At 46.4% G+C, this 25,893-nt stretch overlaps 2 protein-coding genes across 2 annotated transcripts in view; one reads left to right on the top strand and one right to left on the bottom strand.

Annotated features, from left to right (window-relative positions):
* LOC130866216 (TBC1 domain family member 30-like) lies at window positions 1-24,476 on the bottom strand. The gene is made up of 4 exons (XM_057757435.1): window positions 24,406-24,476; window positions 3,889-4,325; window positions 303-467; window positions 1-56 (listed from the first exon to the last, which is right to left on the bottom strand). The coding sequence occupies exons 1-4, from the start codon at window positions 24,474-24,476 to the stop codon at window positions 1-3; spliced, it is 729 nt and encodes a 242-aa protein (XP_057613418.1).
* Window positions 24,387-25,893, top strand: part of Gns (glucosamine (N-acetyl)-6-sulfatase) — a 37,344-nt gene continuing 35,837 nt past the window's right edge. Inside the window, exon 1 of the mRNA XM_057757877.1 lies at window positions 24,387-24,636. Coding sequence (XP_057613860.1) covers window positions 24,475-24,636 — 162 coding nt within the window. The 5' untranslated portion in view covers window positions 24,387-24,474. The remainder of the gene's footprint in view (window positions 24,637-25,893) is intronic.

Here is a 25,893-nt window from a genome sequence, read left to right as displayed (position 1 = left end):
CTAAGGGAGCAAGGACACGACTTTAAGTGACATCAACTCGGTGCCTGTTGAGGCACCTGCTGGTGCAGAAACAGTAACCATCGTCAGAGAGAACAGTTTTTCTCTATTGTTCTCGGTTATTCCCTTCAAATGGTGAATAATAAAACTAGGATTTAACATTAGGCACAAAGCATTCATTAGGAAGCTGTATTATTTGGTAGGTTCCTGAAGTTTTCAAACTATGGCAAAGCAGTGTCTGCTGCAGCTTCACTACCGGCAAAAGTGGCCAAGGAGGGACAAACACCCCAGACCCCAGGACTCACTTCTCTTCTGTGACACAGCCTGCAAGCAGGCTGTCACAATGTCGCAGTTCTTCTGAACTTTATGCAGAAGTCTGTCTTTCTGCTTCAGCTGCCGGAGTAGCTTCGCCGACTGGATCCCAATCCTGTACTTCAGCTCGCGAAGGATTGTCTTCAGCTCACTAGAGTCTATCGGGAAAGAAAACAAGAGATAAGCCCCCAGTGTGATACTAGCCGAAAGTTATCTATGTAGAAAAATGCATTTAAACCCACTCCTTCTCGTTCTTCATCTAAGACAACTTGTACATATTCAGCCAAGACATTCCAGTCCAGTGAGGCACCCATTCATTTCCCACTGTACTCATGAGACAAATTCTCTCAGATAAATGCCATCCTTGACGCCGCATGTAACACGTAAGCAAAGACTCCAGGTGCACATTTACCTTCCGATGCTTATGCCAGCCTAAAACACCACCCACTCAAGAGACTAAGGCAGGGGGATCCCGAGTTCAAAGTCAGACAGCACAACTAAGATCCAGTCTCAAGAACTCAAGGGCTGTGGAGACAGCAATGCAAACTCACCTAGCTAAGCACCCACATAAAAACGCAGTCATGGTGGCACGCTGGGCTCTACATGCACATGTATGTACACACAAAAACAGACAAAAGGTAAAAGACGGCTCAGTGGTAGAGGCCTTGCCTAACATGTGCAAGGTTCCGGTTGTTCAAACCCCAAGACCCCAAAACCAGCTACAAACAGCTTTATCAGTTGTCAGTTAAAAGCAAATAATGCCTTCACATTTTGTGATGTAGATGAATGTGGTTGTGCTAGTTTTCAGTCTATGGTCTTCTAATAACCTTCTCAGTAAATTTCATTTTAGAACCTAGATAATTTTCCATCGTTGTAGAAAATGTATTTCCTCTAAAAGGATCAAATACCTCTACATCTTGGGCTGGAGAGATGACTCAGCAATTAAGATCACTACTGACTGACTCTTCCAAAGGACCAGGTTCAAATCCTAGCATACATGGGGGCTAACAACTGCGTGCAGGTGCAGGTCCAGGCGGTCTGACACCTCCTCCTGACCTTGGCAGGCACTGAGCACAGATGGTGACAGACACGTAGGCAAAGCACCCAAACATATAAAATAACTCTTAAAAAATTAAAATAACTAAGAACCTTAATAATTATTATTATTAATAACAATTCTGCATTCTTTTTTTTAAAGATAGTTATTTATTTATTTATTTATTATGTATACAATATTCTGTCTGTATGTGTTTTCAGACCAGAAGAGGGCAGCAGACCTCATTACAGATGGTTGTGAGCCACCATGTGGTTGCCGGGAATTGAACTCATGACCTTTGGAAGAGCAGGCAATGCTCTTAACCACTGAGCCATTTCTCCAGCCCCCAATTCTGCATTCTTAAAACTAATGCTCACAACAAAATGAGATGATATGAAAACCCTATCTAATTTTTGGTGTTTCTTAAGGTATCTACGACTCTTCATTTCTCTGTATATGTACTACTTATGGGAACATGTTCCAATACTGTAGGGAAATGTCTCCTACAGTAATATCTACAGTTAAATAAACATAATACAGGCAGAATCGTCTCCGTGTCAACTCAGTTTCTCACTAAGAAACAAAGGAAACTGGTCAGCTGGAAAACTGACCAATTTCCTCTCTAAGGAATTTTATCCTTATATGATAAATGGCTTTATAATGAAAATTATCTCTAACCTTCCCTGAGCACTTAACACACATTAACGTAGGCCCAAAGCCTTACAGCTAGCTAGAAACAGTAGCAGCATATCAACTAGGGAATCTGACTCCAAAGTTCAGACCTTCACCACACACAGCCCCGTTTCCTTCAGAAGCCATCTTGTTATGGCCCCCTAAACCACAGACCCACACACGCTAGCTGGGAAGGTGCTATGTTGACGCATCAGTGAACCGGGCAACAGTGAGAGAAGAAAATTACCACGCAAGTTATCTGCATTGTGTGAAACTCAGTGAGCACAGCACCTAGACTTGCTCCGGAACGGCTGGGTTCTGAGGCTGAAAACAATCAGACCCAACGAGCATCATCTTAGCGAACAACTGCGGGGATCGCTCGGCTGTCTAGCCGGTGCTCTAGGGATGTTTATCAACAGAGACAATATGTCACTCTGTGGCGCCTTCAACCAACGCAGTCAACCGCACGGAAAGAAAGGGTACGCGGGCAACTGGGTGAGCAATGGGATGAAAACTGCGGAGAAAGGGACTCCTCCAGGTCCCGTGAGTGATTAGTAGAGTGCCGACGCCCACTGGCAAACTGCCCACCTCTCCTGCAAACTTTGGCTTGCCAGCTTCCCTCTAGCAAAAGGAAATGAGCAGTCACCAAAGTTTCCTGGTAGTGAAATGTGAACAGCTCTCTCGAACAAGGAAATCAAATCAAACTTTTCAGAACTGATTCTGTTGGAGTCTGAACTATTGCCCCGTAGCAAGAGTTTGGGCACAGACGCACTTCTTAGCACAGCTGGATAATCATATAACATAAAATGACCCGACTCCAGTCAAAGTACCATAGTCTGCTGCAGGGGGAAACTTGACCAGGAAGCCAGAAAAGGAAGCTGAAAACTGTTAACAGAGGTAGGAGAAAGCAGACAGATTTATCGTTCTTCTAGTTTGTTGTTTTGTTTTGTTTTCTGGAACCAGCTAGACTGGACATTGTCGGTGCATGAGCACTGTATGTATAATTTGCTTTATCCCTCCCAGGGTCAGTTAGCACAAAGACGATACTTGCAAGAGGGTGGCTTGCCCTCTGTTCCCACACCTTGCGTTTTGTAAATATGCACAAAGCCAACTGTAGCTAGTACTGACGCCTGGAACACACGCTATCATTATTGAGGATAAATAATAATCACCTAACCAGAACATCAGTCTCAGAGTTCGATAACAAAAGAAATATCAAATTAGCCTCTGCTCCGAGGAAACCAAGGTCATTTCTCAGCTCTCCAGGCCGGTGGAAGGTTGCAGCAGTTAAATGCACCGTGAAGCCCAAACGCTCAGACTCTCCACTCAATCCTTCCCAGAGACCCAGATTAAACCTGCAGCGAAACTGCATTATCGAATTATTCTGCCTCCCTAGTTAAACCCTATCCAAGTGGGTGGCTAGGGAAGGGGCGGGGTGGAAAGTCCTGGAAGTCTATCTCTCTCCTCCCAGCGCCCTCTAGAAAACTTCTTGTACACAAGGAAGAAACTCCAAACTAATCCTAACAGCTGTTCAGGTGAAGTTAGAATCTAGCCTTGGGCACCTGAGGGACATCTGAGCCACACCTGCAGAGTGGAAGGAAATAGACGCAGTGAAAGTGTGACTCTAAGTCCCCAGGGTGTGCGACAGGGCGCCAGCGTCCAGGTGGGTAACTGGCGCAGGTGGGCAGGGGCGCAAATGGCGCAGGTGGGCAGGGGCGCAAATGGCGCAAGTGGACAGGTGGCGCAGGAGGGCAGGTTGGCTGGGGGCGCAAACAGCGCAAAGTAGACAGGTAACTTAGGAAGAAAGGAGAGCAGATGGCGCAAGTGGGCAAGTGGCACAGATGGGCAGGAACCCCCGCGCCGCCGCTCACCTTTCTGCCGCAGGTACTGCATCTGGAGCCGCAGGCTCGGCCGCTCCCGCAGCTCCTGCAGCACTCGGGAGTCGCCCACGCCGCGACCTCCCAGGAATACGTCGGAACCCGAGGTCTCGGTGGAACTATCCAGGCTGTCGCTGCGCGGGGGGTGACCCCGGGACGCACGGTCCCCGCCGGCTGCCACCTCATCCTCCTCGGTGCAGCTGTAGAGCTCGATGAGCAGCCCGCTCACTAGGGACGCCGTGCGGCTCGTGCGGCCGTAGGGCTGCGGCTCCTCGTCGCCCTCGGCTGCCGAGTGCCCCGCCGTCGCCTCGGCTTGCAGCAGCGACTCCTGCATCCCGCCCGCGGGAAGGACCTCCATCGCTCTCACCGCCGCGCCGGCCGCCAGTTCCGGGAGGGCGCGGCCACGCTGGCTGCAGAGTGCCCGGCAGGGTCTAAACGCCAACCGATGGGCGGAGCCGGAGTTCCGGCTTCTAATCCTAGGGCGCTGCGCCCAGGTCCTCCCGCCTTCCCACCTGACCCGAGCGTCCTGCAGGCTGCACGGAAACCTTTCTAAAAGTCTGACCATCTGGCATGATATACTAGAGTTTTAATGACGTTGGGAATTTTTTCCGTCCATTACAAGACCTGGATTAAGATCAACTGAATTCCAAGACACAGAATGAGGGTTTAATAAACCTTCCTGTGTTGACCGAGCTAATAAAACTCGCCAGTGCAGGTTTTGATGGTAAAATCAAATTTATGAGAGATTTATCTTTTTCTTAAAAAAAAAAGGGGGGGGGGCTGAGAGATGGCTCAGAGATAAAGAGCACTGACTGTTCTTCCAGAGGTTCTGAGTTCAATTCCCAGCAACCACAAGGTGGCTCACAACCATCTATGATGAGATCTGGTGCTCTTTTCTGACCTTTTGAGAAAAAGAAAAAGAATTATTGTGGAGTGGGTGCACGCTCATTTCATGACGTGCATGTGGAGTCAGACGCCAACTTTATGTAGTCGTTTCTTTCCTTCCGACTTTAAGCAGGTTCTGGGGATCATACACGGGTTGCCAGGCTTGTTTGTCAAGTGCTTTTGCCTGGTGAGCCTTCTCGCCAGTCCCAGAGATTTATCTGCACACTAGACTTCACAAGAGTTTTGATACCATCACCGTAGATACCTTTGTGAATTTAGTCAGACTGGTCGTCACTTTAACCCTGTGGTGTCCTCGCTTTTCGGTGAGGGGCCTGGAGCAAGGAGACTGGATGACTTGCCACAAAGTTACCTTGAACTTGTATTAGTGTCTGCCTCTTATTAGGCATAAATACTCAGTCTGACTCTGTAATCGTCCGCCAGCTTCTGCCGGGCTTCTCGCGAACAGCGGCAGGCTTCCTGTTTGTTCACACTTTTTACCCTTTGGGGCGCAGCCTGACCCTGTGAATACAAACCTGCTGTCCTTGACCGCTACCACCAAAAATTAGAAACTGGAGCAAACATGGGTTATAAAAGCACAAGCTTAATAACGTTTTACACCCTAAAGCATACAGAATTTAAACTTGTACTGGAGGGGCTGAGAGATGGGTCAGTGGATAAGAGCCCTGGCTGCTCTTTCAGAGGACAGGGGTTCAGTTCCCAGCACCCACAAGGCGGATCTCCCACAAAGCCTTCAAACTCCACTTCCAGGGGATCTGCTGCCCTCTTCAGACCTCCATTGGTTCTGCATGTGCTGCGCAGGACACACACTCGGGCACGCTCACATAAAGTAGTTTTAAAACCTCATACTGAAAACATTGTGTGATTTTATAACTGATTTTCTTCTGCTACCCCTTAGTGATTAAATTGAAATGGGATCGGGGTGGCAAAAGCTTGTAATCTCGGCACATGGGAGACCCAAGGGGGGCAGTGTCTTGGGTTCAAGGCCAGCCTGAGCTACATAAGATTCTGTCTTTAATTTTTTTTTAATTTTTTAAATAAATAAAAATAAAAAGTATGGCAAGATGGCTCAGCAAGTAACGGAGCATTAGTCAACGACCTGTGTTTGATCCCTGGCGCCCACAGGGTACAAGTAAAAACCACCTCCTAAAATGTTGCCCTCTGACCCCCACATGTGCACCATGGTACACATGTGCACACACACACACACACAAATATGATGAAAACAGACACTAGAACAAGTTTCTGAGATAATCTATTCTTTATGACTACACACACACATAAATGTCGACCTTTTCATAAAATAAAAAGAAAGAGATGAATAAATTGCTACCTCATTGAAGCTTTTAAAGAGAGTTTTCTCCCTATTGCCTGTGGCGTGAGTGAATGAATCCAAGAGTCCTTCATCATAAACCAAACTTTGTGGCACACAAGACTTTCCCAAGGGGCAAATACCACAATTGTTTCTCTAGCCTCAGTCGACCTCTCCTGGGTTTCCCTGGGCCTCCGCTAGGAAGACTTCTCAACAGTATTCTCTTTTAGAGCCTGTCCTCCAGGAACTGAGGTAGAGACATTCAAAGGGAGCTGAGGAAGGTAGAGAAAGAGAACAAGGAAAGAGCCGCTTGTTAACACTGACATTTCTAAAGTAATAAAACTCCAAAATCATTTCCCATTGTTAGCAAGTTACTGGAGAAGGGAAGATTGGCAAACTGGAAATGAAGGAAAGCTGACTCAAGATGTGTGTATGTATTAGGATGATCTTCCCCCAAGGAGTCACAATGTCTTCCCAAGACAGCATCTGTTTGAGTGGGTTTTCCCTGACCTCCCGTGTGAACTCACCCCCTCCAGCAACACCCGTTATTTCTTCTTTTTCAACAACTTCATTCGTTTTGAAAGGGTGGGTGCACGTGCCACTGTGCACAGGAGGAGTCAACTGTCTCCTACTACACAGGTGCTGGGCGTTGAGCTGGGATGGCAAGCTGGGCAGAAGTGCTTTTTCCTGCTGAGCTTCCCTTTGGTTCTGTTTCTTGTGCTTTTTTTTCTTCCGTGTTTCTTCCCATCTTCCTACTCACCAGATAATCTCGCCATTGATTTCATTATCCATTTCCTGTGACTAAAACTAAACTTCTAAGGACTGGAATTTTTGTCAGTATTGTTCATCAAAATATGCCCATCACCTACACCAGGCCCTGATAGAGTATAACTAATTAATACCTTCTGAATTAATTAACTGGATAAAAATAATAATGGGGGAAATAGCAATCAGTTTCTACTTTCCTAAGGAAAGTGAGTTCTATTCAATAGAAGCCTGAAACTAATGTTGCCAGATGCGGTGGTGTGGATGAGAATGGCCCCCATAGGCTCATATACCTGAATGTTGTTTTGTTTTGTTTTGTTTTGAGATAGGGTTTCTCTGTGGTTTTGGAGCCTGTCCTGGAACTAGCTCTTGTAGACCAGGCTGGTCTCGAACTCACAGAGATCCGCCTGCCTCTGCCTCCCAAGTGCTGGAATTAAAGGCGTGCACCACCACCTCCCGGTTTATACCCGAATGTTTAATCCCTAGATGGGGGAACAGTTAGAAATGACTAGGAGGTGTGACCTTGTTGGAGGATATATGTCACTGTGGGCGGAGCTTGATGTTTCAAAACCCACGCCATTCCCAGTTAGCTCTCTGCACATGTGGTCTCAACATGTAAGCGCTCAGCTACTCCTCCAGCTCCCCACCATGACGGCCATAGACTCACCCTCTGAAACCGTGAGCCAATAAGTTGCCTAGTCATGGTTTCTCGTCACTGCAACAGCAAGGTAACTAAGACAGAAGTGTCTCCTTTAACCTCCATTATGGCTGCCAGGTGACTGGGAGGCCTGAAAATGGTCCCAAAGCTCTAAAGCTACTGAGCTGGGTGTCAGAGACACGGTGACCTGGGCAAATGGCTTCATAGATCAAAGGCTTGCTGTACACACAGTAGGACCCACAGAAAAATGATGGTAGCAGTTCCTGTCATCACAGATTTAGCAGACAGAGGCTGGAGGATCCCAGGACTCACTAGTCAGCTACACTTAGCCAATCAGTAGCATCCAGATTCAGTGAGAGACCCTGTCTCAAAAAATAAGGTTGAGAGCAAAGGGGGAAAATATCTTACACCAACCTATCTTCCACAGCGCACACATGCATACGCTGCACACACAAAATAACGTCACCGACCTAACAAAACCTGATTATCAAACTGACTGCCCTCAAGACAAATGGCTAAAAATAAATTTACTAAAGTTAATCATGCTGCTAGTAATTGTCACTTTTTACATTTAGAAATTTAGTTTTAATATTAAAATAATTGAGCCAAGGCAGAGACAACTGGGATCCAAGATCCAATACTGAACTGTAATTATTGAAGTATTTATTTCCTGGTTTAATTTGCTAGAATGCAATTTATGTAAAAAAAAAATCTTGTATACAAGCTATACATAGTGACCATTTAAATTGTCTCCAAACTCTAACAAGGTCTTAACTAATGTGTAGCATGAATTCTAATTGGTATTTACAATAAAATCTCGGAGTCAGCTATCAGTTAAAGCTGAGGGATCAGAAAAACAGAACAACCAGCCATGAAAGAGTTCTTAACCTCTACCAATGCTCAGACCTAAGAGCAATCCTATCCTCAGACTCTCCTCAGACAGCATCCTCAGACTGCATCCTCAGACTGCATCCTCAGACTGTCTCCTCAGACTGCATCCTCAGACTGCATCCTCAGACTGCATCCTCAGTCAGCATCCTCAGACAGCATCCTCAGACTGTCTCCTCAGACTGCATCCTCAGTCAGCATCCTCAGACAGCATCCTCAGACTCTCTCCTCAGACAGCATCCTCAGACTGCATCCTCAGTCAGCATCCTCAGACTGCATCCTCAGACTGTCTCCTCAGACTGCATCCTCAGACAGCATCCTCAGACTGCATCCTCAGACTGCGTCCTCAGACTGCATCCTCAGACTGCATCCTCAGACAGCATCCTCAGACTGCATCCTCAGACTGTCTCCTCAGACTGCCTCCTCAGACAGCATCCTCAGACTGCATCCTCAGACTGCGTCCTCAGACTGCCTCCTCAGACTGCGTCCTCAGACTGCCTCCTCAGACTGCCTCCTCAGACTGTCTCCTCAGACTGCATCCTCAGACTGCATCCTCAGACTGCCTCCTCAGACTGCGTCCTCAGACTGCCTCCTCAGACTGCCTCCTCAGACTGCCTCCTCAGACTGTCTCCTCAGACTGCATCCTCAGACTGCCTCCTCAGACAGCCTCCTCAGACTGCCTCCTCAGACTGCATCCTCAGACTGCATCCTCAGACTGCATCCTCAGACTGCATCCTCAGACTGTCTCCTCAGACTGCATCCTCAGACTGCATCCTCAGACTGCCTCCTCAGACTGCATTCTCAGACAGCCTCCTCAGACTGCATCCTCAGACTGCCTCCTCAGACTGCATCCTCAGACTGCCTCCTCAGACTGCATCCTCAGACAGCCTCCTCAGACAGCATTGAGCTCCTGTCTCCTCCTGCCTTATATTCCGTTCTCCACCCAGCTATGTCAACTCCTGTCTCCCCCTCCCTAGTGATGGGATTAAAGATATTATTCCAAGTGCTGGGATCACCTTTGTGTGTGTTCCCTTTCTCTTTTAGACTCGATCAGTTTTGTGTAGCCCAGGATGGCCTTGAACTAACAGAGATCTGTCTGTACCCCAAGTCCTGAGATTAAAGGTGTGAGCCACCACTGTCTGGCCTCTAGTGGCTTAGCTCTGCCCTCTGACCTTCAGGCAAGCTTTATTTATTAAAACACAAAATATCACCACGCTAATGGCCTTTGGATATTCATCCTGCTGATTGGCTTTTTGTCAGCTTGACACAAGTTCAAGTCACCTGGGAAGAGGAAAGTCCAATTAAGGAATTGCCTCCACCCGACTGGCCTGTGGGCTTGTCTGTAGAGCATCTTCTTGATTGCTAACTAAGGAACAAAGGGCCCAGTTCACTGTGGGTGTAGCCATCCCTAGGCAGGTGGGCCTGGGCTGTGTAAAAGAAAAAAGTAGCCGAGCAAGCCAGAGGGGTCAAAGTAGGAAGCAGAATTCCTGCCTCTGGGCTCCTGCTTCCAGCTCTGGCCCTGGATTTCTTCACTGATACATTAACCTGTGTAAGATGAGATAAGCGCTTTCTGCTCCAGACTTTTTTTTTTTTAAATATTTATTATGTATACAATATTCTGTCTGTGTGTGTGCCTGCAGGCCAGAAGAGGGCACCAGACCTCATTACAGATGGTTGTGAGCCACCATGTGGTTGCTGGGAATTGAACTCAGGACCTTTGGAAGAGCAGGCAATGCTCTTAACCTCTGAGCCATCTCTCCAGCCCCTGCTCCAGACTTCTTTAGAGCAGTGCTTTATCACAGCGTTAGAAAAACTAATGACCACAGCCATCAGTTACAGTTACCTAAGCAAAGCTCTCAGCGTTTTGGTAAACTGTTTTAGCAAACGCGGATACACGTATGAGGACTGCGTTGGTAATGATGAAAGTTATGATTCTATTTGGAATTGGTGTTTTCTAATACCAAGCAGTGAGCATCTTATTGTCCTTCGGGGATTCCTCCTCGGCCAAGTCAGAAGAGAAACACAAAACAGCATCGCTCACCAGTTTGTCCTCGTGGGGACTCAGTTTTGCCCTCTAATTTTGCTGTTTAACAGCTTAATCATGTGCTCAGAGCACCATACAGTCTGCGTTTTCAGTTCAGTTACTGAGCGTGAGGAAGATTCTTATTTCTCAATCCCCAAAGATGGGATGGATGGCGACAAGGGTGTCTTAGTGCTTCTGAAAACCATCAAACCGGCACGGATTTCAAGAAACACAAGACAGGCCTCTTCTTTGCAGAACTGGGGCTTCAGCCAGAGTGTCACACTCCAAGACAGAGGAGGCCATGGTGGAGTCCAGAGACCTGCCAGGAAAGGACTTATAACCTCCCCTCTTCACACTCCAAACCCCAAGGACCCTGAGGTGACAGGCTAACAGATCCCACCCACGCCTCCCACAAAGCAGCTCACGGAGACTTCTGAAGCCAGCGAGATCTGAGAACACCATCTTTCAACTCAAGGCAGCCATGCCAGAATGTCACTGTGTAAATCTGGACCACTCTCCATCTGGGCCAGAGAAGCTTCTCTCTGCACCAGGCAGCACAACGTAGAGACTCATGAATGGTCAAAATGGACAAAACCACAAGTCCTCGGTCCTAAATGGGGCATCTATATCACACCACACACACACAAATACACACACATACACACAAATACACACACTCTATACACAGAGACATACACACACACATACAGACATACATTCACACATACACATTCTATACAGAGACATACACACACATGCATACACATACAAACACACATACTGACATACATACACTCACACACACTCTACCCACAGACACACATACATACACATACAAACACACAACATACAGACATACATACACTCGCACACACTCTACACAGACATGCACACACATACACACATATACAGACATACATACACTCACACACACTCTACACAGACATACACACACACACATACACATACAGACATGCATACACTCACACACACTCTACACACAGACGTACACACACACACATACACACACTGCCAAGGCTCAGGAAACAGCACAGAAGAGGGGAAGGAAAGAATGCAAAAGCCAGAGGCTGGGGAGGAGTGCTGTGAGATGCTGTCTTCCAGACATCGCCATGGCATCCATGGGCCCACAGTATCGGTAGTTTGTTGTAGAATATTATGTTAAGATGTGTTACATTCATTTATGCTGTGGAACATTTGTTTAATGATGCAAAGATGGGTTGAATTCTTTTATGTTGCATTTGTTTAACTCTGTGAAGCTGTGTTACTTTGCCTGCCTTAAACACCCGATGGTCTAAAAAAGAGCTGAATGGCCAATATCAGGGCAGGAGAAAGGACAGGCAGGGCTGGCAGGTAGAGAGGATAAATAGGAGAAATCTGGGGGCAAGGAGGGAGGAAGAAAGAGAGAACAATGAAGGAGCAATAGAACAAGACAAGGAGGACGCTAAAGGGCCAGTCACCCAGCCACACCACCAGCCACAGAATAAGAATGAACGTAAGATATACAGAAATAAGAAAAGGAAAAAGCCCAGTGGCAAGAAGTAGACAGGATAATTTAAGAAAAGTTGGAGTTCGAGACCAACCTGGTCTATAAGAGCGAGTTCCAGGACAGGCTCCAAAACCACAGAGAAACCCTGTCTCGAAAAACCAAAAAAAAAAAAAAGAAAAGTTGGCTAGAAACAAGCCAAGCTAAGGCCCAGCATTTATAAGAAAGATAACTTTCCGTGTGAGTTATTTGGGAGCTGAGTGGCAGACCCCGTGAAGAGTAAAATCGACCAACAACAGTAGTGACCAGCAGGGGGCACTAGTTGTGCTTATTGAGGAGGGGACGTGAAAGAAGTGGTGAGTTGGGGGAGAGAAAAGAGATGTTGATCAGGATACATTCTATGAGTATGTATGAAATTGTTGTGGAATAAAAATACTTTAAAAAGCCGGGCGGTGGTGGCGCACGCCTTTAATCCCAGCACTTGGGAGGCAGAGGCAGGCGGATCTCTGTGAGTTCGAGACCAGCCTGGTCTAGAAGAGCTAGTTCCAGGACAGGCTCCAAAACCACAGAGAAACCCTGTCTCGAAAAACCAAAAAAAAATAAAAATAAAAAAATAAAAAATAAAAACAATTTCGCCGGGCGGTGGTGGCACACGCCTTTAATCCCAGCACTCGGGAGGCAGAGGCAGGCGGATCTCTGTGAGTTCGAGACCAGCCTGGTCTACAGAGCTAGTTCCAGGACAGGCTCCAAAACCACAGAGAAACCCTATCTCGAAAAAAACTAAAAAAAAAAAAAAAAAAAAAAAAAAAAATACTTTAAAATGTATACATTTGTTTAGTTGATTTTCATTTGATTTGTTTCTGAGACAGGAACTTGCTATGAAAACCAACCTGGCCTCGGACTCACAAAGATCAGCCTGCCTCTGCCTCCTGGAGGCTAAGGGTCAAGGTAAGTTCATTTTTTCTGCCACATACGGTGTTCTTTACCTACTCTCAGACTCGTGAGGGAGATTTGGTCTCATTGCGGTGTGCCTGGAGGCCAGGAGGCTGGTCTTGTTCTCTGTCCTCCTGGTGACATTAAAGTCTCCCAGTTTTGCTATTGCACACATGTTGCTGTGGATGCTTTTTATTTTGCCTCCTTCTGGACATGTGTAAGACGTTCTGATGGGAGGGTGACTTAGCAACTGTCCGGGTAGATAAGCCTCATTGCAGCCATGTTTCTTCCCCTTAAGGGAAGCCATGTTGTGGATTGCAGGGATTTCCCTTCTTTTCATGTCCTGGATTGCTCCGCAGCGTGGATCTGCCCCTTCAGATTCCACAGCAGTGCATGAAGACAATCATTCTCCTGCAGTGCAAACTGGACTTTACATTTTTACCAACATGAAGAATCTAAAACGGCCTTCTTTTAATTTTAACGTGCACTTCCTCGAAGACCTCTGAGTTCCAATTTGGCTGTGAGATTGCTTGGCTATTGGAACCTGTGAGATTGTGAGAAGGTGCCGCTTTATAGGGAATGCTTCAAGATCCTGAACATGGCCAGTGGTGGGCGTAGCGTCCGCCCACATCTAACGGACAAACGTTGAATCTTGATCTGTCCGATGACATCACACCAGAAAAAGAACCAACCTCGCTAGGGCAACTCTCAAGGAAAGCATCAGGCTGGGCTTGCCATCTTGACTGCGCTGCCAAGGCCTGGGTCCAAGCTGGATTGGCTAGTCGGTAGAGTACAATTTTCAAGGCTTTTGAGTTGTGCCACATTAGGTAGGTTTTCAAGATCAAGCAAAGATATAATTTAGATAGACAGGTCATCTTCAAACACTTCAAAGAGCTACAGAATATGGCATTTAAGATGTTTCAACAACCTAAGTTTTTCTTTTTTATGACAATGAGACATGTCTGCTCCTGACAGCACCAATCTACTTTAGAGAAGATAATGGGTATTGAAGAAATTACACATGGAGTTTAGTTTCTTTGTGGCAAAACTAAGCCACTGGGCAAGAAAATGCCCCTACCTTGACTGCTGACATGCTGTCCTAATTAGACAAGCAGGACATAAATCTCCTGCTTCACAGAAAAGTCTGTTGGATGTGCTAGGCCTGTAGGCTGAAGATGGACGTCCCAACATTGCAGAGGAACTTTGGGTGACTGTCCAGGCAGCCAGCTGTTTCTGTCATTACTCACATGTTTTGGAAGTCACTTGCTTGTACTTCCTGCTTACTCCGTTAATATTATTTACTTCTTGGGTTTCTGAGGGAGTTGAAGATTATATAGCTACAGTTAGAGTTTACCAGACGCAGAAAGCAAGTTATGATAGAAAGTAAATTAGGTACAAGACTTTGGACTCACTAAGATAGGGTAGATATAAAATATTTTCTCAGAATTTGCCAAATGCTAATGGACTGGACATTGCTGATGTACTTATTGCCTATTTATATTGTATATAGTCATTGTACTTATTGTATATAGTTTTCTTATATTATTTATAGCCTTCTTTTTTTAGGGGAAATGTAGTGGCATTTCAATTGTATTTTAGTAAATAAAGACCGCCTGAAGATCTGAGAGTAAACAGTCCCTCTGGTCAGCCTTAGAGACCAGGTTTGGTAACACACACCGTTAATCTCAGTAACCACACTAGTTGCCATAGTAACTGGGCAGCGCATGCCTTTAATCACGGTGGTGGATGCCTTTAATCCCAGCCCTAGAGAGGATTATAAAATGGGAGGAAACAGCTCTCAACACACAGTCTCATTCTGAGATTCCTAGAGGCACGATCGCCATTTCAGACTGAGGTTGAGGTAAGAACCAGTGGTTGGCTCTTTTGCTTTTTGGAACTTCGGGTTGAACCCCAATTTCTCTCTCTGAGTTTTTATTAATTATGCTTCATTTAATTGTGCTTAACCCACCCCCATTCCACCCCCTCCAGCAGCCCTCCACAGGAAAAAGCCTGAACTCTTCAGGGTTTCCCACAGTGGTAATGGTGAAGTGCCACCTTAAAGACTACATTAGATTGATTCATTCATCAAGTGAAAAGTACTCTTTGATAATGTCACCTCTATCTGACTTCACATTCTGACTGACCCCAAAACTAAAGGTGACCTCCTCTGATAGAGAGGAAGTCTGAGCTCTTCACCTTGTGGTATCCGACCTTGGACCAACATGTCCAGTGTAGCTGCAATGCCTCCGAGTGGACTAAGTGATCTTTCAGCCTTCAAGAGGACACTCCAAGAACACCCGCCGAGAGTCTGAGCGATCTGCACTTTGACTTGGGAATCAGAAGGCTGTACCACAGCAGACAGCAGACACCTGAGCAAAGGGACACACTACCGCTTGACAGCAGAGGCGATTCCTCAGCAGCAGAATGGGGGTGATAGTGGAATGTTTCCCTGTAAGTATGCAGATTATATTCCCAGAGGCCAACCCATCACCTTCCCTCAGCAGCACGTGCCTCTCTTTAGGAAGAAGATGGAGTGGGAATCCTGCACACGCTTACTCTAGCGGCACCCTTGACCGCTGAGGCTGCTCGCAGTTTTTTGTGATCTATGGTGTACGGGGCTACAGCCTTGGGACTCTGTTGTGCGGAAGTGCTAGAGAAAGATGTCATAATCATTCATTTAAAGTCACTTTCTTTTCTGGAATTAAGGAGCTCTGCCTCCTTCATGGGAATTGACTGAAATAAATACATTAAATGTTCATCTTTTATCTCAGGTCTCCTTAAATATAAACCTCAGCCTTGTAAGGGCTGGACTGAACTGATTATTTAAAAATTCCCTTTGATTTAAAGCTATTCTTAACTTTTTTTATATATTCAGCTGAAATAATTTTTTACTCCTTAAAATTAATAGTCCCTCTATTCCCACTGTGGAAATAAGCATTTCGTATTAAGTGTTGATACTGAAAATTATACAATAATTATCTTATATAATAGTTTATATTTAACTTTTCTGTTTATTATAAATCTTATAGTTGTCTTTTTACAATTTTTTCTTTAATAAAATAAAATTTGAAGTTAAAGTTTTTCAGAACTAACACCTATTGCAAGATCTTGTGCCTGCTGTTATTAATTTATTTGTTTGTTTGTTTGTTTGTTTTGGCATAGGATTTCTCTATGCAGTCCTGGCTGTCCTGGAACTCTCTGTGTGGACTCAGCTGGCCCTGAACTCACAGAGGTCTGCCTGTCTCTGCCTCCAGAGTGCTGAAATTAAAGTTGTGCTCCACCATGCACAGCTTCTGGTGTTGCTTTCATGGTATGATAAGAGGTTGTCTGAGCGAACCTGGAAAGCAGATGCCAAGGTGTGTCACGAGTGTAAGTCACTCATGTATCGCAGGTCGGGATTGTTCTGTTGTTCTGGGCCTCCACCGTGAAGACAGAGCACCTCAGGGAGGACCTTCTCCTCCACCCTGCACTGTGGAAGGAGGAGGAACATGGAACTTTGCTGAGCAGAGTTCCAGCAATGTGCACAGTCAGAATATAACAGGCATATTTGTCATTGGAAGTCACTGTCCATGATTATAAATGTGATCTCAGGTCCATTGTTCATTGCTCTACTGAAAACAAACAAACCAACCAAAAAACAAACAAACAAACAAACAACCCAGGAGATTGAAACTTGTTATGGTTAAGTAAAAACAGCGCTGTTCCCGAGAGGCAGTGGGAAGCGTGCACGAGACCACAAAGGCAGCCAGTCCCAGGCAGGGAGCCCCTGAGTAACCAACCCATGGACCACGAGGGGCAGCAGATCCCAAGCAGGGAACCACGTGGCAGGTGAGAGGCAGAGACATGGATAGGCATGCCATGCAAAGGCTGGATAATGGAGGGAAAGAGGGAAGGGGAGAAGGGGGAAGAGCAGAGAAAGACAGAGAGAGAGAGAGAGAGAGAGAGAGAGAGAGAGAGAGAGAGAAGGGGGAGGGGAGAAGTGGGAAGAAGGGAGTGAGGCAGAAGCGGAAAGAAAGGGACTCAGACTGGAAGTAGAAGGAAGATCCACCTGCCTAGGTGGGGGAGGGGGAGTGGGCAGGGCTTATCTTTTAAAGAGACAGGACAGAAACATTGCAAAACTGATAAAAAGAAACAGTTTATTTATATTTTTCCCCAGGACTAGAGAGAGAGAAAATGCCTCAGTTCTATCTTCTGCTTGCAGCAGTTTTACCATGTATAGAAAAAATGAGAAGGTTGGGGAAATGGTTCAGTTGGCAAAGTATTCGCCAGGCAAATATGAGGAACAGAGTTAGTTACATCCAGGACCCCATTAGGATAATCAATGGTGGAGCAGCTTCTGTGATGATAATCTCAAGAATGGAGAGGTGGAGACAGGAGCATCTGTGGTCAGTTTGATCTAATCCCCAAGTTCAAGGCCAGGGAGAGACCACCATCTCAAGAATAAAGACAAAGGGTACCATGACGAATACAGGCATCATAGGTTGATCTCTGGACTTACATGAATGGCATACATATTCTCCACATGTGTGCACTGCACACACAGGTACATATACACACCGAATAAAATAAACTCATACTATACGAATGAGACAAAAAGCCCATGCTGCGAGACACAGAAGCCCTGATCCTTTTGGGCAGAATGATCATGTGACCTCTCTTCTGCCCTGCTTACTCTCTTGGAAGTTTATCTTTTTTTTTTTTTTTTTTTTTTTTTAAAGGACCAAGAGTTTTTTTTTTATATATTTATTTATTTATTATGTATACAATATTCTGTCTGTGTGTATGCCTGAAGGCCAGAAGAGGGCACCAGACCCCATTACAGATGGTTGTGAGCCACCATGTGGTTGCTGGGAATTGAACTCAGGACCTTTGGAAGAGCAGGCAATGTTCTTAACCTCTGAGCCATCTCTCCAGCCCCGGAAGTTTATCTTTTCCTAGTTAAATATATAGATACAGATTAGATATAAATATAGAAGATATAGATATTTTCCTGTCCTGGGCTCTTCCAAAGTTGTGTCTCATCAATTCGCTGTTTTGAAAAAAGAAGAACCTGGAACCCCTTCGGAGTGTCCTCTGGACCCTGATATCATCCAATTACTAGCCATGTCCGGTGTCTTCAGAGACTCACTTTGTGATTTTCTTGAAAAGGCACTGCGAACTCTGTGAAATTCCAAGAGTGATTAACTCCTAGAGTCTGAAGTCAGCTGACCACAACTTGGTCGCCACGTTAAGACCTCCACGGGACTGTGGAGAATGAGCACTCTAGGGAAACTTGACAAGTTTGTCACTCCAGGCATGGGAAACACTGCCTAAGAAGCTCTTTTAGTAATAATTTGGGGCACAATAGGAACCTGATGGGTCTACTAATGGCTCCATCTATTGAAAACCTAGGGGACAGAAGTGGGTGGGGGTGGCAGATTATTTAAGTTTAGACTTGAAGAAAGTAGGCACAGAGATCCACCTACCTCTCTTGCTGGAGTGCTGGGATTAAAGCTGTGTACCACTATGTCTGGCTTGAAAGCGTAATTTTTAATGACAGGAAGCTTGAAACAACTTAAAGGCCCAGCACAAACTGATCAGATATTTAATATTCAGTGGCTTAAACTTATTATCAGGACTGGAGATGTAGCTCAGTGCTAGAGTGTTGCTGTGAATTCAAGGCCAGCCTAGTCTACATAACAAGTTCCAGGACAGCCAGGGCTGCGGAGACATTATCTCCAAAACAAACAACAAAAAGTGTAATATAATTTAATAAAAAAAAAAGACAATTTGCTCCAAACAACTGTAATTACAAGTAGATGATAAGGGTCACTAAGTACACCGTCACCAGGAAGGCTGCAGACCGCTAAAGAAGGGGTGGTGTTCAGCAGCAGACAAACTGTAATGTCCCTTGGAGTTAGATATCCCCAAGCCCACTGATCCTACATCCATTGAGGTCCCATTGGTTTTCCACTCTGACATCACCTACTTTAAAGCTCCATGGCACATGGAGTGTCTCATCTAAGAACATCAGGCAAGATAAAGAAATGGGGTGTATACCTAGAGTAGGCTACTGTTTCCTCTTTACGCAGAAAGAAAGTCTTCCTTTTCCAGAGCATGCATGAACCCTGAGGATATTATTGCAGTGAAGTCTGTCCAGTCACAGAATACAAACAGCATGACCCCACGCACGGAAGTACTATCTAAAGTGGTCGGACCTGTGTACGTGGTATATATAAACATCTGTAAGGGTGGGTACGCACTTCCGAAGGAGACCCAGGAAGTGATGACGGAAGGATGGGATGCAGGCAAAAACCATGACTTGTCAAAGAGCATATGAAGCTAATTGCTTTTCTAATTTCAGCTCGGTCACCATGCATAAATATTCATAAAGGCAATTGATATTGAGGGTGCAAACCCTAAGTGTAGCTCCCTGACTCCAAAATGGCCATTCTAGTGGTACAGAAGGTCACAAAGCTGTACAGAGTCAGGGACTGAGCCATGTGACATCTTTTTTTTGTGTGAGATCATTATCATCAAGTAAATTTTTAAATTAAAAAATAAAAATAGTCAGACTTCAAGAAGCAGCCAATAGGAAGGTGGTTGCCAAGGGCAGATAGGAGGGAGAAGCAAGAGTCAGTGTTAGGTGAATGTGAGCTACGGTGGTGCAAGATGGATGGGCCTGGAGGCCTGCACACCGGGCCCACGGTGAACAACGGACACTGGACAGGCCCGGAGGCCTGCACACTGTGCCCACAGTGAACAACGGACACTGGACAGGACCTAAGGCCTGCACACCGGGCCCACAGTGAACAACGGACACTGGACAGGACCTAAGGCCTGCACACCATATCCACCGTGAACAACGGACACTGGACGGGCCCGGAGGCCTGCACACCACACCCACAGTGAGCAACAGACATGGAACCCTGACAGTTTGATAAAATGACAAAGATGCCCTGCTAAATGCTCTCAACCCACGCAAAAGAGGTGGAATTATCAGAGGATGAAGTTTAATATCTTGATAATGGTTTTAGTATTGCAAATAGGTGCATTTGTCCAAACACGTCAAGTCATGTACACTAAATACCCCAGGGTTCTCTGCATATCTACTTTTACCTATTTATCTACTTCTGTATATCTATATATCTCAATAAGACTGTAATATATACACAGTTTTATGTATAGTATATATATATATATATATATATATATATATATATATATATATGCCCAAATTAAAATGACATGATCCATTAAGGAAAAAAATTTATAAGTCAAACTTGCCAAATAGTGGATGAAAATGAATCTTCTCAGGAAGCCTCGGATGAATCATATAGGTCAGTGATGTACTTGCTAACATTCCGTATGAAAATTTAAGCAGGGCAACAGGAGAGGGCCTCGGGTAGATTAAACAAGACCAAGGAAGTGTGAAAAACCTTCATGGAGGGGGCTGGAGAGACAGCACCGTGGTTAAGAGCACGGGCTGTTCTTCCAGGGGACCTGGGTTCAATTCCCAGCACCCACATGGCAGCTCACACCTGTCTGTAACTCCAATTCCAGGAAGATTTGACACCCTCACACAGACATACATGCAGGCAAAACACCAGTGCACAGAAAATAAAACAAAAATAAATTAATTAAAAAAAACCTTATGGAGACCCAGTACTTTATAACTTAATTACAAAACATATGCTTTGAACAAAGGTACCCCGCATGGGTGGACAATCCTTCTCTCAGAAGACACAGTTCTTAAGTTAAAATCGCAGTGCCAGGTTTTAGGTTCTTTCTGTGAATTATTGGTCAGGGAGGCCCCAGAAACCCCAAAGCAACATGGGTTATTGACATTACTTTTGTTTGCCCGTCATAACTAAATGGTAAGATCCTGTTGCTGAAGGCACACATTGTACACAGAGAGATCAAAGCGGAACCGACCCGAAAACGTCCGCCCTATTAGCCAGCTTTCACGGTGCTGCAAGGCACTATGGGTAGGGAAACTCACCAATCGCTTCACCCAGTGGTGAACCTGAATACCACAATACCAAACCGCCAGGCAGAAGGTGGCTCACAACCATCTATAATAAGATCTGGTGTCCTCTAATATTCTAAAATATTCTAAAAATTTATGCTACAATCACCTAACTGTTGCCTGAGGTCATGAATGACTATAATCATCTCCACGGTCCTTTTTGCTGGGTCCAGACGGCCTCCTCAAGTAGAGGAATGCTGGGGTCACAGCTTGTCTGTCTGTCATGCCACAGCTTGTCTGTCTTGCTAAATCTTCCCAAAGAAATAACTGTTGATCCTTTTATTTTCCCTGATTTCTTCCTACTCCTTACTTCATTAATTTCTGTTATTAACCTTTTAAAATGGCTTCCTCTTATTATGTGTATGTATGTGTCTATATAGCTCTGTGTGAGTACATACATGTGTATGTGGGTACCTGAAGAGATGAGGCCTACAGCCCTGGAGCTGGCGTTACGGGCAGTTTGTGAACCCAGCTTGGATGCTAGGAACCCAAGGTCCTAGCAGGTCCTCTGCAGGAGCAGTAAGCGTCCTTAGCTACTTACCCATCGTCTCTCCAGTCTGACATCTGGCTTCTAAGCAAACTGTTGAAGAAATACTTTATGTTTTTGAATCTGCATGACTGAAAGTATATATGGATAACCCAGCTGAACCTCACTGAGATCTCCGGTGATCTCAGTGATCTCTGTGATTTCCGGTGATCGCGTCTGAGCAGCACTGGCCCCAGAGAATGCTTTTTGTCATGGTTGACCCTGTAACTGCTGAAAACTCTGATGGGAGTTACAGTCAAATCTGCGTGCTCAAAGTCATATTGTTAAAACCGGGGAGGAGGCATGGCAGACAGAGGCCAAGGGGACTCACCCGGGAGTCATCTGCTAGCTTGGAGCCCCTTGTAATCGGTAAGCGTGTTTCTCTTGCTGCTTTTCCCCCTTTGTCTTCCAATGTTTTTTTTACTGTGATGCATCTACTTATGGATCCTTAATCAGTTAATTAATTTGCCAGGCTGGCTGCAAACTATCAGAGTAGCTGAAAGTGACCTTAAATTTCACATCCTCCTTCATCTGCCTCCTATGTGCTGGGATTATAGTTGAATTGCATGAGTGAGATACCAGGCCCAGTTTACACAGTCCTTAGAACTGGCACGGGTAGAGCTTCTTGCGTGCTAGCAGGTAAGCCCTCTCCCCGGAGAACTATATCCCCACCCCCATCTGAGGATATGCTTGGACATTTCTTTCTTTCCCTTCCTTCTGGTCTGGCTGCCTCTGAGACCACAATGCTGAAAGGCAGGTGGAGAGTGAATATTCATGGTACCAGCCTAGAAAGCTAACATTAAGCCTTTTACAGTGAAGCAGGTGGTTAGCTGGAAATTTTTCTGAAGGCTCTCCCCCTGCCCCCCAGCCCAGGTTAGCCTCAAATGTGTGACCTTCTGACAGGAGATGACATCTCTGTTAGTGCCCCCTTGCGCTCTTCTTGAGAAAAGCCTCTTGAAGGCTCTGCTGGAGCATCCGTATTCTTCTACCCAGCCCCTCACTAACACCTGCCAGAGGTCCCCAGTCACTTCTTTCCTGCTGTTGGGGTCTCCTTGCTTACAGGCCTGCACTGGCTGTCTCTGTGTGAACGCACTTCTCTCCCTCAGCGCCTAATTGTTCACAGCAGGAGGGTTACTTTGGCTCGGTCAGTCCTCCCTGGTTAGGGGTGTGGCTACGAGGTCATTAAAAGTTCAAGTGAAGGATGGGCGTGACGGTTCACCCCGAAGTCCCAGCACTCGGTGAAGCTGAAACAACTAAAGGACCGGTTTAGGGGTACAGAACAAGACCCTGTCTCTCAGGGGTGGTGGGAGGGAGTGTAAGTGAAGAAGGTTTACATTCCAGAGATTTTAGGGGAAATAGTGTTTATCCTATAAGGAAATCTTCATGGGAATTCGTCATTTAAAAGTTGGACTTTATCCACTTTTTCCTAAAGTCTTATTTAAAAAAAATCAAAAGGGGGTCTGGAGAGATGGCTCAGAGGTTAAGAGCATTGCCTCCTCTTCCAGAGGTCCTGAGTTCAATTCCCAACAACCACATGATGGCTCACCACCATCTGTAATGGGGTCTGGTGCCCTCTTCTGGCCTGCAGGCATACACACAGACAGAATATTGTATACATAATAAATAAATAAATAAATAAATAGTAGACAATTAAGGAAGAATTAATCGAAATAAGAACACGTTTAAAAGTATTAAGTCTAGCTGCCTGGGGAGACTTTTCAGGGGCCAAGAGCACAGGTCACTCTTGCAGAGGATCCGGTTCAGTTCCCAGGGACCCACATGGTGTCTCGCAACCTCCAGTCCCAGGAATCAGATGCCCTGTTTTGATTTCCCCAAGAACTGGGCAAGCATAGTAGAATACATGCAGGCAAACACTAATACACATACATCTTTTTTTTTTAAATATTTATTTATTTATTTATTTATTTATTATGTATACAATATTCTGTCTGTGTGTATGCCTGCAGGCCAGAAGAGGGCACCATACCCCATTACAGATGGTTGTGAGCCACCATGTGGTTGCTGGGAATTGAACTCAGGACCTCTGGGAGAGCAGGCAATGCTCTTAACCTCTGAGCCATCTCTCCAGCCCACACATACATCTTTTTTAAAAACACATAAAGGTATTACGTCCAATACCTAACTGAATGGCAAATGACAGTGTACAGTCTGCTCTGCATAAAAGATTATACTCCTTTGGTATACCGTGTACTAATCTCACAGGAAGCTCTAATAGCAATTTAACTTACTAGCCAATCGGAAATATATATCTGAGACCTTATTCAACAAAGCAAAAGACCTGTTGGGATTGATAGAGCACAGTCTAAAAGCTTCCAGGAAGGCTTGCAGAAACTCATCAAAGAGGCCTAGCTAGGATGACTCAGCATACAAAGCCACCCGCAGCCAAGCCTAAGAACCCGAGTTCGGTCCCCTGGACTCACTAAAAGGCAATAACTGACCTTCACACAAATGCCGCAGAATGCACATGAGCGCACAAAATACACCAAAATAAACGCGTATTAGAATGTAATTAACTTTTAAAACATCCACCGAGAACTATTTAGTGTAAAGTTGTTAAGATATTCCTAAATTGTTTGAAACTACACGCCAGCTAAGTAGAATAACAGCAGTTGAGCCGAATGAGAACTTTCATCTCGAAAGGTGAGAAGTCAAAGGACGCAGGCAGAGAAGTCATTAACCCCAGGAATTAGTCCGGACTTTGGCCACCAGCTGATCTGTGTACACAGCAGACGCGCTCCTTCCCTCTGGAGGGCGGACGAGCCGCCTGCCCCCTGGTTTCGTCCCCAGTTCCCTGCCGTCCCGCCCCCCAGCAGCAGAAACAGGCGGGGCCCGGGCGGTCCTAGCTCTGTCCAGCCGCCCAACGCCGGGCTCGCCGCGGCTCCCCAGACCCCGCCCCCGACCGCCGGTCACGTGACGACGCGCCCCACCCCCTGCCCCCGGCTCACGTGATCTCGCCTAGGGAGAGCAAACCTGACCCGGCCGGCCTGTGAGCTCTCGGTGTCTGTCTGTCGCTCTCGGTCCCCGCGGAGCGCGGCGGCCATGCGGCTCGTGTCCGCAGCCTGGCCCCGGCCGGGCCGCTCGCCCGCGGTGCTGCTGCTGCTGTCGCTGCTGGGCTCCTGCCTGGGGCTCGTCGGGGCGGCTCGCAGGCCCAACGTGCTGCTGCTGCTCACCGACGACCAAGACGCGGAGCTCGGCGGCATGGTAACGCCTCTCCACGCCCTTCCCCCACTCCCCCGTACCCCCTTTGCTGGGTGCCTTGGCCGTGGGTGGGTGGGTGTGCGCAGCCGCTCCGGACCCTCCGTGAGCTCGGACGGACCGAAGGACTCGGATTCCTCTCCTGCGCTCACCCGCACGCACGCTCCATGCACACGCTGCCTCTAGTCCGGACCTTCCTGCTGCACTGTCCAGTCACCGCTCTGGACAAACCTGTGGAGGCCAGAGATGGATCAGGGAGATCCGAGGCCTCGTCAGCCCCCTTCACGAGGGACCTGGGCCGTCGCATTTGTGCTTCTGTGATGACTCTAAGAGATGATAGGAACCAGAGAGGTTGGCGGGCCGTGGAGCTGTTGAGAGTGTGTTTTGCTTAAGAAGCATCAAGAAAAAAAAATTGGCCCAATTGAACACCTGACTGAGGCATTGCTGTCAGGGCTCCACTTTATAGCAGCTAATGGGTGTTGTCATGCGACTTCATTTCCTTCCCGGAGTCACTTCTGCTCTTTCGAGGTTCTGGAATTTGACCTTAGGGAACATCCACACCAAAACCTGCCTCCCCCCCCCCATTCCAGGGTCTTGCCCAAGGCTCTAAAGTAGGAGGTGGATTAAGAGGGAACCTCCACTGTTCTTCCGTCCTGGGTCAGCAGTGCTCTCATTTAAAGAAAAAGAAAAAAGTCTTTTCCCTTCTCTCTTCAGTTCCCCTTTAGCTCTCAGCTGATGGCGGGAGGGTCCTGCCCTTTCCTCTGTGGCAATAACCCTAGGCTCAGTGCCCTTCAAGTTGCTGGTCCCAGCCGGCCTGTGAGTTGTGAAATCAGTTTAGAGAGTGGCTGCCAACATTTTGGCTTTCCGTGTGGCACATGTGATAATGGTAAGCAGAGCCATAGCTTTGGAGACCGTGGAGTAATGTGTGCCTTGTATTCCGTGGACCTTCTCTGCTATGTGCTGTGAAGGCGTCAGCGTGGCCACTCAGTCCCACAGCCTCTCTCTTCTTCCACGTAGATCCCGCTGTCTCGTTGCTTTGTAGTTTCCACTGAGCCACGAGGATGCTGAATCTCTTCTCAGTTTTGGGGATGGAGCCCAAAGCCTCATGCATGATGAGCCAGTGCTCTCAGTTTGAGCTAACCCCCATTTCCTGAACTGAAAGTCTTGATTTAATTTCACTCTTAGATGTTAGATTTTGCTATCTATCACTCCAGCTGTTTCACAGCCTCCTGCTCCCAGAGTTTTCTTCTCTTAATTCCTTTT

This window comes from Chionomys nivalis, chromosome 25 (assembly GCF_950005125.1).
Source record: "Chionomys nivalis chromosome 25, mChiNiv1.1, whole genome shotgun sequence".
Classification (NCBI taxonomy): Eukaryota; Metazoa; Chordata; class Mammalia; order Rodentia; family Cricetidae; genus Chionomys; species Chionomys nivalis.
The sequence above is the reverse complement of the archived record's forward strand: the minus strand, read 5'-3'. Positions and strand labels throughout refer to the sequence as shown.

Coding starts and splice junctions, on each gene's coding strand:
- LOC130866216 (XM_057757435.1), bottom strand. CDS start 24,476: ATGGCCGCCGCGCTCCGCGGGGACCGAGAGCGACAGACAGACACCGAG. Junction 468..3,888: donor GCAGTACCTGCGGCAGAAAG/GTGAGCGGCGGC, acceptor CTTTCCCGATAG/ACTCTAGTGAGCTGAAGACA. Junction 57..302: donor GGCTGTGTCACAGAAGAGAA/GTGAGTCCTGGG, acceptor CTGCACCAGCAG/GTGCCTCAACAGGCACCGAG.